Here is a 15,548-nt window from a genome sequence, read left to right as displayed (position 1 = left end):
CTTAATCTGCTTATGATAGTAATAAATTTTAACCTATTTAACTTAAATTATATTTAACAAATAATTTTTCATATATAAAATGCATAGATTTTTCAAGATTCACAATTAAAATAAAAAATTAATACATCAATAGAGTTTAAATAGAAATTTAGTTGGAAAATTTATTTTTGACATTAAAATTACCTCTTTACTCTTAAATAAATGGGTCGCTCGCCTAATCTGCGTGTCAACCCATGACACAATATGTTTATATTCGTGTCATAAATTGTTTACTCGTTTATGACACGAACCCATTTAACCTTAATCCTAACTTGTTTATTTTGCATGTTAGGCAATCGTGTGTCGTGACTCATTTTGACACCCTTAGCCTTAGTCGTTGCAATTAGAACATTATCTTTTATATCAACGAGTATTAGGATGAGTGGTTTGGCACTGTTCTCCTTAAGTGAGGTCGAGGGTTCTATCCTCATTAATGGAGCAAATACTCATTGTAAGCACTTTACTCCTTATTGGGATTAGATATAATTTATAAAAATTATTCTTTAAATAAATATATATGGATAATAAAAAGAAAAAAGTATACTCTTCTTTTCCTATATGGTTGTTTGGAAAATTGAGTGTTTATTTGATGAAGATACAACGTTTCTTTTATATAACCTTTTTTATTAATTAATTAATTTATTTATTTATTTTAAATTTACAACTTAGAAAAGTAAAGAAAAAAAACTAGATCCTAGCATTATTTGCTTTGTAATTTTCATTTGTTGACTTAGCTATAATCTTTTTTTTTTCTTTTTCGTCTATTACCTTCAAATTTCATAATTATAGCGTTTTCGTTAAAGAAGGGGTTGATTTTTGAAATTCAAATTGGCAATTTTTTTTAATATAATTTGTTTTTTTATTATGTTTTGAGTTTCATAAAGAGTTATATTCTTAGTAACAATTTTTTTTATTATTTTTTTCTTTATTGAATTAATTTGTAATTACTATCACTTTAATTTAGTAAGAGATTTATATCTTCCTTGCAATAAATAGATGGCCTCTTGATGATTAAACATTTTTAATTTTCTTAATATTTTTTCTATTATATTCTAAATTTGTTTGACTTGAAAGAAAATAATGTTTATAAAATTGGAAAAAATTAGAACTATATATTTTTATTTTGGGTCAATTTTTAGAGTTTCAAGAATTTGTGTGTTTCTTTATATATTTGTTTCTCTAATGCATTAGGTAAATAATGTTGTCACCATATCCAAAATAATTACCATTATTTAATTGCTCTTTTTTTCTTTATCCAGCGGTAAAAAATAATTTATTATTTTTTTATTATAGTTGTATATAGATATTGATTTGGGTTGATGGCAAAAGGTTGGAGATTGAGTGATGACTTGATTTTCTTTTTGGGCGTTTATTAAGGTTTTAATAATCTGCATTTATATATTAGGGACTGAAGAATTAGGTCTAGAGATTGAGTTGAATTTTATTTTGAGACCATTTCATTGTAAAAAAATAGAATTAAGTACGTAAGAAGATATATTATAAATAGCTTGTATGATAAAGTCCAATACAAAGTAAACAATTGTATTTATAACAATTTTAAAACTTTTTTTTCTCTTTTACTTCTATCAAATTGGTGTAGTGAACACACTTTCAGCATTCAATCTTCTTCTTTTTTAAAACAATTCAGAAATGGCATCTAATGAATCTTAAAATTTGCTAAGTGTTGCTCCAAATGATGCTTTGAATGCGAATGTAGCAATTAATGCAACTGAGACTCCTTCAGCCTCTAGTCCCTCGTCAGCGATGGATCCACATTGTAAAGGCTTTGGAAGAAGCCTACAACAATTTCGTATCAATTTTTGAACGTTTTATACACTCTCAAACTCACTTTTAGCCTTCCCAGCATCATAACTACTCACTCAGAAATGGGAAGGAAGTCGTGCAGAATGAGAAGGACGAGAAATGTACCTAGCGAAAGAAATCGACTCATCTTGGAGAATGGAGTCAACTGCAAATCGTCGAAGAGACACGAATGATGAAAGTTTCCAGACAAAGATCAAGGAAATCTTTAAAGAGTTTCGAGTTACTGGCAACAGTAGTGATTATGGGCTTAGAAATGACTCCCCATTATCTCAAGAAGTGTTGGCAGTATTCTTTCCGTCAAAATTCAAAATGCTAAACTTTCAAAGGTATGATGGCACAACAAACCCAAGGAGTTATCTGGCTAATTTCAGAACAATAATGCACATCTAGACTACAACAAAGTCTCTTTTGTGCTTAGCATTTCCAGCAACTCTGAAGGGGCCAGCACAGGAGTGGTACTAGATGCTCAAGACAGGGTCACTTGTCTCCTTCGCACAATTGGCCTCAACTTTAAAAGCCTGCTTCATTCCAAGCAAAAAAGATATCTTTAGATCTAATAGATCTTAAGAGAAATGATGGAGAATCTCTTAAGGATTATCTTAATAAATTCTAGAAATGGCAATGCAAATTGAGGGTTTAAATGCAGAAGTAGCCATTAGTGCAATGAAAAAAAACTGTAAGTATGATAAATTATTTGATTCCATTAATATTGATCCTCCACTTTCTTTTGCAGAGTTATTGTCTATTCAAATCAATCATTTTATTGTCTATCTTTGCATTTCCATGATTTTGTTTATTCTCTCCCTTTGTCGTCTGATTCGTATTAGATTGTTGGTGCTGATTTTGTCCTTTCCTGATCTCATCACTTCCATATACTGCTTGCAAATTTGGGTCTACAGCTACTGTATTATCACCTGGAAACTAATCAAAATCAAAATTATTCTTAAACATTACTGTTCATTTGAATTTTAAAAAAAAATTGATAAAGGGCGACAGACAAACCTCAACTCTTTGTCTAAGCAGAAGAAATCTTCTATGCATTCTTTCACCTGCAAACTCTTTGTCTGAGCAGAAGAAAGCTTATTACACATATGTACCTGCCAATGGTCATGTATAGATCAAAATAAATATAATGAATATTTTTTTTAACATGTCTTACAATATAACATCTAATTGAAAAGAAAACAATATTTTTGCTTCTCTGTTTAATAAAAAATATAATTTTATTATTAATTAATTATATAAAATAACTAAAAATTTGCATTTACCATATTACAAAATATTTTATAATTTGGCGATGTTATGACATTAATATAATAAATTAAGACATGCTATATGTAGCCGCAATATAAAATATAAATTTGATCTTCACATCAATTATTTTTGTCAAATGAGGTTAAGCTGAAATTTTGTAGTATGTAATATTTTGGGCTTCATCTGTTTTACACAAAATTTAAAAATAAATTGCATAAAGTTCTCAATTCCATATAAGGAGCAATGTGCAAACAATAATATTGGTAATGAAAGATCATTTCTGAAGTTTATAGACAGATATAAATAAGATTAAATTCAAAAATTTTAAAGTCCTATATATTTATTTCAAAACTATTTTAAAAATTATAATTTCCAAGGTCTAAATTATCTTTATATCTATTTTAAAATTATTTTTAAAAAAATACATCAATTAAATCATAGAAAATTAAATGAAATTTGATAAATTTCAAAAAAAGTAGAATAAAATATTGAATAAGGAGAGAGCTCTTGAATTTTCTCTTTTATGTCATCTTTAATATATAAAAACTGAAAATAAAAATTATAGCAAATATGCCTAAATAGCCATTTTTTCATTAAAGTCAAACTTTTATAGCCTATTTTTTTCAAAAAGATTTCATTAGACTAAAAAAAGAAAAACTTTCTTATTTGATATATTAGTCAAATATTATAATTCCATAATTAGATTATTTTTGTTAAATTACATTTATAAAAAAATTTTAAAATACAATAATATGTAAATAATACAAATAAGTCTAAATTAAAGATAAAGAATATATTTAAAAATTCTATTTTAATTTCATTATATTTAACTAATACACTCTAATAATAAATTATTTAATCATATTTTAAAAAATTCAGAACATAATAAATTAAAAGAATTTATTTTTATTTTCAATACTTAAATTAAGATTTTCAATTTACATCCTAGAAAGCACTATCAAGTAAGTACCTATAAATAATTAAGAATATCAAAATCTATTAATTATAAAAAAATTATTGGATAATAATATTGTAAGATCAAATAGAAAGTATAAATATACATATCTTATCGAATTAAAATACATAAAAATATAAGTAAAATGAATATTCAAAAGAATAAATGGAATCTATTCTTTCAACTTTAAAGGCATAAAAGATATAACTAAAAGGATCTTAAATGAACATAATTTCTCTAATTAAAAATCTAACTAAAAAAATATATTAAAATTTTTAAATTAATCTAAGGCTAATATATAAAATTTCATTATTTCCCTCCCCTCCTATCCCCCACATTAGGCATGCCCGGTTCAATGAACCGCCGGTTTCGGTTCATTGAACCGCCGGTTCGAGATGTTTAAAATTTTAAACCTCGGGTTCCGGTCCGGTTTCGGTTCCAGCACGGTTCCGATGAATCGACGGTTCAAATTACGGTTCCGATTCGGTTCCAGTATTACACAAATTTTTTTTTAAAAAAAATAAAATTTTGATTTCGAATTCATAATTGAATAATAATTTTAAAATGTTTACATTTTATTAACTAAATAACTTATTATAAAATTTTAAAACAAAAACTTCTATTAACTTAGAACTATTATTACATTAAATTTACAAATTTTGCTAACTCACTAATATAGTAAATTTATGAATGGAAAAATTGAGATTAGAAGGAATTTAGAATTGGATGTATGAAAATAAAAAATAAACAATAAATAATTCCAATATTAAGAAAAATAAAGCAATAGAAAAAATAATGAACTACGTAAATTTGAGAGAATTTTGATTAAGAAGAAGACGAGAGATATGATATAATTGGTTGTGAAAAAAAAAATAATCAACTCATCATATTTATACATATTTTTCATTTATATAGTTTCCCAAATTGTCCCTTATAACATAAAAATAACAACTATATTTTTAGATAATTTAGTAAATTATAATAAATAAATAAATAATTGATTAAAAATGAATAAAATTTATTTGCCAAAAATTAAAAAAAAATTAAATGTCACCTAAAACTAGCCGTTTGAACCTTTTTTTTTGACACATAATTTTTTTTTTTTACAAAGCAATTATTCATTTAAAATTTTTTCTACAAATTAAGTCAAATCATGTGTGCTTTTTTTACCTTCTTTTATAAATTATTTATCATTGTGTTCTTCTTTTCACCATAAATCAAATCAACTACAATCAAATTAAGTGATATAATTTTTTTTATAAAAAATTTTAAGCAACAGATAATTTTGTTTGTGAATCCGGTTCGAACCGGACAGAAACCGCCGCTTAACTGTCGGTTCTGGGCCGGTTTAGGTTCATTTTTTAACATTCACATAAACTTTAATCGGTCCTTGAACCGTCGATTCCAGTTCAAAATTTTGAACCGATAGTTTCGATCCGATTTTAATTCATCTACAGTACGGTTCGGTTTCGATTAGAACCGAACCGGTGGCCATGGCTACCCCACATTATATATTATATATAGTATAGATGCTTATAAATATCACTATGGTAGATCTACTGGCTATGGTCACGATGAAGCACTTGACAGCTTTTCCAGAAATTGTTGGAGTCGAATCTGTAATAGTTCGCTCACAGGCTTTGTGCGTTAAATTGTTTGCAAAGTACTACTAAAATTCTAGAAATTTTCAATTGTTTCAAAATTATTAAGATGAGAAAACCAATGTTCTTAAATTTTTTTAAAATGCTAAGTACAAATTAATATAGGATTTGAAAGAAATTACTTAATGTCCTTAACTCATTAACATTTTATTCCCAAAAGATAGAAATCCAAATTATGTAGTTATAGGACATTTAATAGTTTTGGATATTAAATTATAATTAACCAATAAGAAATCAGTAATAGGATGCCATGTGGACTAAAAATCCGGAAGGCATGAAATGGCTTTCTATCCTCTCTATCCTTCTCTCCTCTCTCATGGTGCAATTGACAACTAAATTAAATAAAGCCTTAAATTAAAAATTAAAGAATCATAACATTCATACATCTTACATTAAAATATATAAAAAATAAATTATAGACTTTTAATCAAATTAACCTATAGATTTTATACATCAAGCACAAGCTTCTCTTCCTCTTGGGGCAATAATGAAAAGAGATTTGAGATCAAGTGGTTGAAAATGCATGTCTTTTAGTTGCATCGTTTCCTCGAAGCAAACTAATTTCTTCTTCGGCACTGATGGACAGGCCAATCGTTTCAACATTCGAGACTCGCTGCATCTGAGAGTCATGCAAACTTCATGGTCGACTTCCATGCTCTTGCAAGACGATTTTTATAAAAATATATTATTAAGATAAATATTTTAATAAAATACTAGAAAGGAAGAAGCATTTTGTTAATTTTGAGTTTGTAAGTTTCTCTCTCCTCCGATTGCTTTTTCAGCCTCCGCGCAAGTTCCAGTGGGTAAGGCCAGCATTATCACTTTTCCTTCATTGCCGATTCATAATTTAGCCTTCTTGTGGTTGATTAGTGCACCACCAGAGCATATTGAAGCATCAAAGATTTTGCACCTTTTCTCTTAATTTTCTTCAGCTGGATCATCGTTTTTCAGTTAAATCAGAGCTCGTTATAAGTATAGTTCGAGCCATCTTCATCTAACCTGTGATTCAAGTGTATCAATTTTTAATTTCGCAGATGGAATAAAAAGAAAATACCCAAAATGGGTATATGATCAAATATTGTTTAGCTGATTTCACTGAAATGGCTCAATATATATGAAAATTAATACCATATTTATGATCCTCGCATTGTAACGAACATTTTGGTAAATCATTTGCTTATTTTGTTGAAGTTTGCAATTTCGGCCAACTTGTCCAGAGGCAGTGATGGCGGCTCCGATGATGGCAAGTCAGTTGTGCCACGAACTGCACGAAAGGGGAGAGGATAGGAAGATAGAGAGGGTACTGAGGTCATTGCATACTCTCTGAATTTTTAATGCACATCACATTCAATATGGAATGCTTAATGGCACTCAACTAGCAAAAAAACAAAAATAATTGTGATGTCCAACCGTCTAATACTGAATTCCGCTTATTCAAATATATATATACTTCACTTGATTGATTGTAAAATTATTGTGAGTTTAACTATCTGATAATCACTTGAAGGGTGTTCAATATCAACAAAATTAATAAGAGAAAATTATGATTTTATCTTTATATTTCATCAAAATTAATTAGTTTACCATTATATTTTTAGAAATATAATATTTTTTCCTTATATTGTGTTTCCGTTGAATTATTATACCCTTTCGCCCAGATATTATACGTTTCGTTGATATTATACATTTTCCGTTACATATCTTAAAAAGACTAAAGAGCCCTTATTTTAAGAGAACCCGCTTGATCTCTTCCTGATAACTAGCAATACCCTTTTTTGTTTGACATTACTAGCAATACCCTAATTCCTCTTTTCTCTTTCTTTCATATATTTCCTCGCCATCTCCACCTTAAAACATTCCAACACATGCTCTTCACAACCCTCACTACTTGATTTGTGCCTTTATACCTAACATCAAATTTGGCAACAAGCACAATGTGTCGGATGAAGAGAAAAAGTAGGGATCAGAATCATAGTTCATCATTTCCCTGTCCACTAAACTGTACACACAGTAAAAGTAAAAATCATGTTAGGTGGAACTTTAGGAGTAATTAGAGCCGTAATTAGTGGATAGTTAGAAGCAGTTTGTATATTAAAACAATGTAATCTTTACAGAAAATAATAACAATTTTTTCCCTCTGTGAAACATGGTATCAGAGCTGGTGTTTTTCAGTCAGAACTGACTGAACACATTTAGCTCATCACCTACCTTCTGACTTACCTGAAATAACCAAATATCATCATGTCTGATGATAGTGTTCATACCTCGGGTCTCAACGACGAAGACCTGACAAGAATTGCAAACCTGATTAATACCCAAAACCAGAAACAAACCATTTCAGATAACCTCACCATCAATGTCAAATTAAATAGCCAAAATTATGCAATATGGTCACGTATGATGAAAGTAGCTATTGGGGGAAAATCAAAAAAATTGTTAAACCACATCACTGAAGCTGCTACACCTCCATCCGCTGGAGATCCACATTTTGAAAAGTGGGAACAAGAAGATTTGATTGTGTTCTCATGGTTAATTCAGAACATGGAACCACAACTAGCAAACAACTTAACAGAGTATTCCACAGCTAAAGATTTGTGGAATGCTCTTGTTATCACATATAGCAGTGGGAAAGATAAATTACAGATATTTGATCTACATACCAGAGCAAACAGCATGAAACAGGGATCATCAACACTAGAAGAATTCTGGCTCACCATGCAAGGAATATGGGGGGAGATCGATCGCAGGGAGCCTAATCCGATGACATGCTCAACAGATATCGCGACATACAACAAAGTCAAACAAGAACAAAAACTATTTCAATTCTTAAATGGAATAGATCACCTGTATGATCAGATCAAAAGGGAAATCCTCAGATCGGAGCATCTTCCCTCAGCTGAAGCCGCCTACGCCTCTGTTCGGAAAGAAGCCGCCCGATTGAACATCATGGGACCAGCTAACAGAGAATCGCTATCACAGGGCATAGGCGACGGATTTGTCATCATCGGGAAGAAAGAAGCAAGTGAAGCAACTGGTGTAGGACTCGTCGCGCGTGGCCAGCGGCGGTCAGAACCAAGAAACGATGGTTCATCATCCCGTCCAGATAAATCGAGACTCAAGTGCTCTTATTGTGGGATGAGCAAACACACAAAAGATCAATGCTTCGAATTAATTGGCTATCCAGAATGGTGGAACGAGAATCACCGAAACAAGGGCACAAAGACCAGCAAAGCAGCCGCCGCCGTGGGTAACCTAGAGGCTGCCAGCAGCGGTGGCGACAGCAGAGGAGGTCAGAATGAGAGAGGAGCGATGGGGATGGTGGCGGCACAAAATGAAAGGGCAGATGGAACCCTAGAAGGTGAAGGAAAAAGAATGGGGTCATTTAACATAAAACCCCAAGGAAAGTATGAGAAATGCCCCAAATCTTTTGAAAATAATAATAAACAGACAAGAAAAGATAATCGCTGGATTTTTGACTGTGGTGCTACTGATACAATGACTTTTGAGGCGGCTGACATAATAGCACCATTAAAACCAAAAAAAACCCATGTCCAAACTGCAAATGGGAGCACTGCAACCGTAGAAGGAGCAGGATCTGTTGAAATTTCACCGACATTAAAAATATCAAATTGTCTTTATGTTCCCTCATTGTCTCATAAATTGTTGTCGATTAGTCATGTGACAAAGGAATTAAATTGTACTGTACTAATGCATCCTACCTTTTGTATTTTACAGGATATCAGGAGCGGGAAGATTATTGGATGTGGCACTGAGCATCATGGATTGTATTATGTGGATGAAGTGGCCCAACACGGTAATGTAATGCTGGCTCACGGAACTACTGAACGGGAAGCTTGGCTTTGGCACCGACGACTGGGACATCCATCCATAGGTTATTTAAGTCTGTTATTTCCAAATATATTTAAGTCAAATAATATGTTTAAGTGTGAGACGTGTGTTTTGGCAAAAAGTCATAGACAAACTTTTAAACCGAGTAATACCCATATGGAGTCTCCTTTTTCTTTGGTTCATTCTGATGTGTGGGGTCCAGCTCCTGTCTTAGGAGGTCAAGGTTTTAGATATTTTTTACTCTTTGTTGATGACTGCACTCGTATGACATGGGTGTATTTTTTGAAAAATAAATTTGAAGTTGTTGATAAATTTATTCTGTTTTATACTATGATCCAAACTCAGTTCAATCAATCAATTAAGATTTTACGATCTGATAATGGGGGTGAATACATAAATGAATCCATGAAGCAATTTTCTCACCAAAAAGGACTTGTCCATCAAACAACTTGTCCCCACACACCCGAACAAAATGGTGTGGCAGAAAGGAAAAATCGCATTCTTCTTGAAATGACTCGTGCCATGTTAATTGAGTCTAGTGTCCCTAGATTTTTTTGGCCTGAAGCTATTGCCACAGCAGTCTATCTTTTAAACAGGCTTCCCACTAAAGTTTTAAAACTTCAGACACCAATACAAATGCTTGCTCAATTTACCTCAATTCCCTCAACTCTTACAATTCAACCTCGAATATTTGGGTGTTCTGTTTTTGTTCATATACCCAAAGTTGACCGAACAAAATTTGATCCTTGTGCTGTTAAATGTGTGTTTGTGGGATATGGGGTCAATCAGAAGGGTTATAGATGTTACGACCCAAAAACTTGTCGAGTATTTACTACAATGAATTGTGACTTCCTTGAAACTGAGTATTACTATAATACCCATCCCAGTGGTCAGGGGGAGAGAGAACTTAAAGACACACTGAGTTGGTTTCCAAGTCAGGACAACGTTCCATCAGAACCAGTTAACAGTACCACCGGGCCATCTGAAGCATTTATACAGTCTACGGAACTCAATACCACTGAAGAAAGTCTTCCTTCCTTCCTGATACCTGAGGTAAGAGATTCTGATGCTCCAGAAACTCCTGTTATTGAACTGCCTAACTGTGATAATTTGGAGACCTCTGTAGAACAGGAAGAGAATGTTGGACAGTATGTCCTACCACCCAGAAGTAACAGAGGAGTTCCACCTAAAAGATATTCTCCAGAAAAAGAAGCACGAGGAACGAAATATCCAGTGACAAATGTGGTCAGGGGGAGCTTATCAAAAAGGGCCAGAGCCTTCACTATAGCTCTATATTCAGAAGAAGTTCCTCATACTATAGAGCTTGCGTTAAAATCAAAAAATTGGAATCAGGCAATGAAGACGGAGATGGATGCTCTAATTAAAAATGACACATGGGAAAAATGTCAGTTACCAGATGGAAAGAAATCAGTGGGTTGTCGTTGGGTTTTCACGATCAAACACAAACTGGATGGGACTGTTGAAAGGTATAAAGCTCGGTTAGTAGCAAAAGGATATACACAGACGTATGGTATAGACTATTCAGAAACCTTCTCTCCAGTAGCTAAAATTGATACGATCAGAGTATTATTCTCGATAGCAGCTAATAAAGGATGGCCACTCCATCAATTCGATGTAAAAAATGCCTTTTTACACGGAGATCTAAAAGAAGAAGTTTATATGGAAGCACCACCAGGGTTCACAAATGGATTTAAAACTGGAGAAGTCTGTCGTTTGAAGAAATCACTTTATGGTCTTAAACAGTCTCCAAGAGCTTGGTTTGGAAGATTTACAATTGTAATGAAGAAATATGATTTTAAACAAAGTAATTCAGATCATACATTATTCCTTAAGCAAAGGGGTAATCTTATTACTTGTTTAATTATCTACGTTGATGATATGATTATTACAGGAAATGATGATGAAGAAATGTCAAAACTGAGAAGGAACTTATTCACTGAATTCGAAATGAAAGACTTAGGAGCACTGAAGTACTTCCTTGGAATTGAAGTATTGAGATCAACAAGTGGAATTTTTATATGTCAAAAGAAGTATACTCTGGATTTCTTGGCAGAAATAGGAATGGTTGACTGCAAGCCAGCTGACACGCCTATTGCAACAAATCATGGACTTCAGATAGTAGAAGGAGCAGAATCGGTTGATAAAGAAAAGTATCAACGACTAGTTGGAAAATTAATTTATCTTTCACACACTCGACCAGACATAGCATATGCAGTTGGAGTAGTAAGTCAGTTCATGCACAGACCTCAAACTGATCATATGAATGCAGTGTTAAGAATCATCAAGTACTTAAAGGGCACGCCTAGTCAAGGAATTCTGTTTAAACGGAATGGGCACTTGGATATACAAGGTTATACTGATGCAGACTGGGCAGGTAGTCATGTTGATCGCAGATCTACTTCAGGCTACTTCACGTTTGTTGGCGGAAACTTAGTCACATGGAGAAGTAAGAAACAGAAAGTTGTAGCATTGTCTAGTGCAGAGGCAGAGTTTCGAGGAATAGCTCGTGGTCTAGCTGAAATTCTTTGGCTAAGGAAATTGTTAAGTGAGATTGGTTTTCCTCCATCTGGAGCAAGTAAAATTATGTGTGATAATAGAGCTGCGATCAGCATTTCAGAAAATCCTGTTCAACATGATAGGACCAAGCACGTTGAAATTGATAGACACTTCATCAAAGAAAAACTAGAAGCAGGAATTGTGGAATTGCCGTTTGTTCGATCTGAAGACCAGTTGGCAGATATTTTGACAAAAGCAGTTAATGGAAATTCCTTTCATAACGTATTGAACAAGTTAAGTATTGGAGATCCCACTACTCAACTTGAGGGGGAGTGTCGGATGAAGAGAAAAAGTAGGGATCAGAATCATAGTTCATCATTTCCCTGTCCACTAAACTGTACACACAGTAAAAGTAAAAATCATGTTAGGTGGAACTTTAGGAGTAATTAGAGCCGTAATTAGTGGATAGTTAGAAGCAGTTTGTATATTAAAACAATGTAATCTTTACAGAAAATAATAACAATTTTTTCCCTCTGTGAAACACAATGCCCATGCCATTAACTTCAACCTTAGAATTTTTTTTTTTTTATTTTTTATTTTTTATTTTTTTTATATTCTGCAAATCCGCTCCTTTCGCTATATGCGAGAGCAAAAAAAATTGTCTCTATCAAGTGGGTTTTTGATGAAATTGAAGACCCAAATGTATATTTGTGAGATGATTCATGCTGAGTTTTTGAATTCCGCTGAGTTTGTAATTTGAAAATTTTGGATGAATCTCGAATCTGTTGAGTTTTTAAAAATTCTTTTGAAATTAATGTTGAGTTTTTAGTTTTGTGATGTGGGGTTATAAATTTCCTATTTACTTTTTCTGGGTATTAGAGAATTCTCTTTGAATTTCAAAACCAGATTTATAATTTGGGGATTTTAGGATTAGGGAATAAACCCCGTAAGAAAGGGAGTGTGAAGGTGAACAGTAATTTATTCTCTCTATTATTAGGATGAACAAAGCTAAATCGTTGCTCTGTTTCTTTTTATATAAATGTTGATTTGTTCTTAGTAAGATAAAGTTTAGCAATTTCTACATTTTCAGGAAATGCCTGGATAGTGATGAGTGAAGCATTTGCAACAGCGTCTTCCTTGACTTCATATTTAATGATGAATCTGATGATCCAATAATCTTTATTTTTCTTTATTATTTCAAACAGAATTCTATATAGAGTAAATCCATGTGGTTAAGGGTAAATTTTGGTATAAAAATTTTATCTTTTACTTTTGACTTTCATTTTGATGGTTAACAAATGGCAAACCTTGAAAAATGAACGGAAGGGTATAGCAATTTAATGGAGGGAATATATAGGAAAAAGATAGTGTATTTCTAAAAAAATGAGAGTAAGGTAATTAGTTTTGACAAAACATAGAGATAAAATTTTAATTTTTTCAATTAATAATTTAAAGACACAATCTTTCACAAAGTTAAGTGTGCAATAAATAGGGATAGAAACAAGGTAATTGTATTCGTTTAAAATTTTACTATTCTTGTTAATTTCAAACCATTTAAATATTTATTTAAGTATTTGTATTCAAATCCGTTTAAAATTTTATTATCCGTATCTGTCTCAAACCCATTTAAAATACCCTTTAAACAGATAGGATATCCACACATTTTAAACTATCTAAATCCTAATTTATTTAAAATGTATTTCTTATTATAAATGGCAGAGTATTCGTGAGTACTCATGGGTAAAATTATTTATTGTTGTGGGTACTCAGACTCTAATACCCGTACCTTACCTGTATCTATTGCTAATAGTAATTTCACTATCCGTATCCATTTAAAATCTCATTTATAACTATTCATACCCTCATTAAATGGATCAGAGCAGTATCCTAAAATACCCGTCTCACTTCCATCCCTAGTCATATATATCAACAAATTACTCGTTAAATCAACGAGTTAACCAATTCTTTGGTTAATGAAATTCTTGAAAGCACCTAATGAAGTTAATGGAAATCTATCTTGAAATTTGGTAGAAATAATAGCAGCTCTTTCTTTCATTTCTTCATCTCCCATTAGCCTTTCAATCCCCTTTGTAAGATTGTCCTTTGTAACCATTTTTGACATATCATCACTAACAATATAACCTGCCTTGAGATGACTCCACTAGTTTTGCAATATGAAAATGGTCATCTAGAATAGGCCAAGCCAGAAAAGGAACACCTCTCACAATTGCTTCCGTTGTAGAATTCCATCCACAGTGTGACAAAAATCCACCCGTTGATGGGTGACTCAATATCAACAACTGTGGTGCCCAACCACTTATTATCAAACCTCTTTCCCTAACCTTTTCTTGCAAACCGGAAGGAAAGTAACCTTCCTTACCTGAATCGGTTTGGATCGCCCAAATGGTTTGGTCCATTCTTCTAATGCATTAGCTAAATGGTGATACTCCTCCATTGTTGGACTTATTGAACTACCAAATGCTACATATAACACTAATTTTATGGCTTTGATTCTAACAGATTTAGCCGTTAACAGGTTCCATACTCATAATTCAATCCAACGGATTGTCATTAAAAGATTAACATCTAACAGTAGTAAATAATTTCTGTATTAATATATAAAATTATCATTCTTTACTGTAGTTTTATCCAAGTCTTAAATTAAAAATTAAAACTCGCAATAAGAATCAAAATTTTCATAGATTTTACATTAAAATGTATACGAAAATAAATTATAGACAAATTAATCAAATCAACCCATAGATTTAATTAATTCAAGCACAAGCTTTCCCTCTTGTTCTTGGTGCAATGACGAAGAGAGATTTGAGATCAAGTGACTGAAAATACACGTCCTTTAGCTTTGTCGTTTCCTTGAAGCAAACTAATTTCTTCTTCAGCAGCGGTGGACAGGCCAAGTGTTTCGATATCCAAGACCCATTGTGTCTAAAAGTCATGCAAACTTCATGATCCACCTATGCTCCTGCAAGACAAGATCTTTTTTTTTATTATTGAGAAAAAATATTTTAATAATATACTAGAAAGGAGCATTTTGTTAATTTTGAGTTTGCAAGTTCCTCTCTCCTCCGATTGCTTTTCCAGCCTCCGGCCAGTGGATATGGCTAGCATTAAATCACTTTTCCCTCATTGTTGATTCATAATCTAGCCTTCCTTTGGTTGATCAGTGCACCATGAGAAAATAATGAAGCCTTTAAAAATTTTGCATTTTTCCTCTTAACTTTCTCCAACTAGGATTACCTTTTTTCAATTAAATCAAAGCGCGATATGAGTATGTTGGACTCATCTTCACTTAATTTATGATTGAGGTGTATCAATTTCTCATTTCACAGATGGAATAATACATACCCAAAATGGGTAAATGACCAAATATTGTTTAGCCAATTTCAGCGAAATGGTTCAATATACGAGGAAATTAATATTATATTCATTTT

The 15,548-nt window shown here is 32.1% G+C and overlaps 2 protein-coding genes across 2 annotated transcripts; one reads left to right on the top strand and one right to left on the bottom strand.

The window, feature by feature from the left end:
* Window positions 1-6,064: 6,064 nt before the first annotated feature.
* On the bottom strand, window positions 6,065-6,387 carry LOC149499228 (uncharacterized). Its single transcript, XM_089725706.1, has one exon. The coding sequence runs from the start codon at window positions 6,385-6,387 to the stop codon at window positions 6,187-6,189; it is 201 nt and encodes a 66-aa protein (XP_089581832.1). The 3' UTR covers window positions 6,065-6,186.
* Window positions 6,388-7,974: 1,587 nt separating this feature from the next.
* Window positions 7,975-9,597, top strand: LOC149499227 (uncharacterized). Its single transcript, XM_089718620.1, has 2 exons — window positions 7,975-9,091; window positions 9,469-9,597. Exons 1-2 carry the CDS (start codon window positions 7,975-7,977, stop codon window positions 9,504-9,506), a joined length of 1,155 nt encoding a protein of 384 aa, XP_089574746.1. The 3' UTR covers window positions 9,507-9,597.
* The last annotated feature ends 5,951 nt before the right edge of the window (window positions 9,598-15,548 follow it).

The sequence above is a fragment of the Jatropha curcas genome, chromosome 1 (assembly GCF_041381405.1).
Source record: "Jatropha curcas cultivar XTBG-Jc1 chromosome 1, XTBG_Jcur_1.0, whole genome shotgun sequence".
NCBI lineage: Eukaryota > Viridiplantae > Streptophyta > Magnoliopsida > Malpighiales > Euphorbiaceae > Jatropha > Jatropha curcas.
The sequence above is the reverse complement of the archived record's forward strand: the minus strand, read 5'-3'. Positions and strand labels throughout refer to the sequence as shown.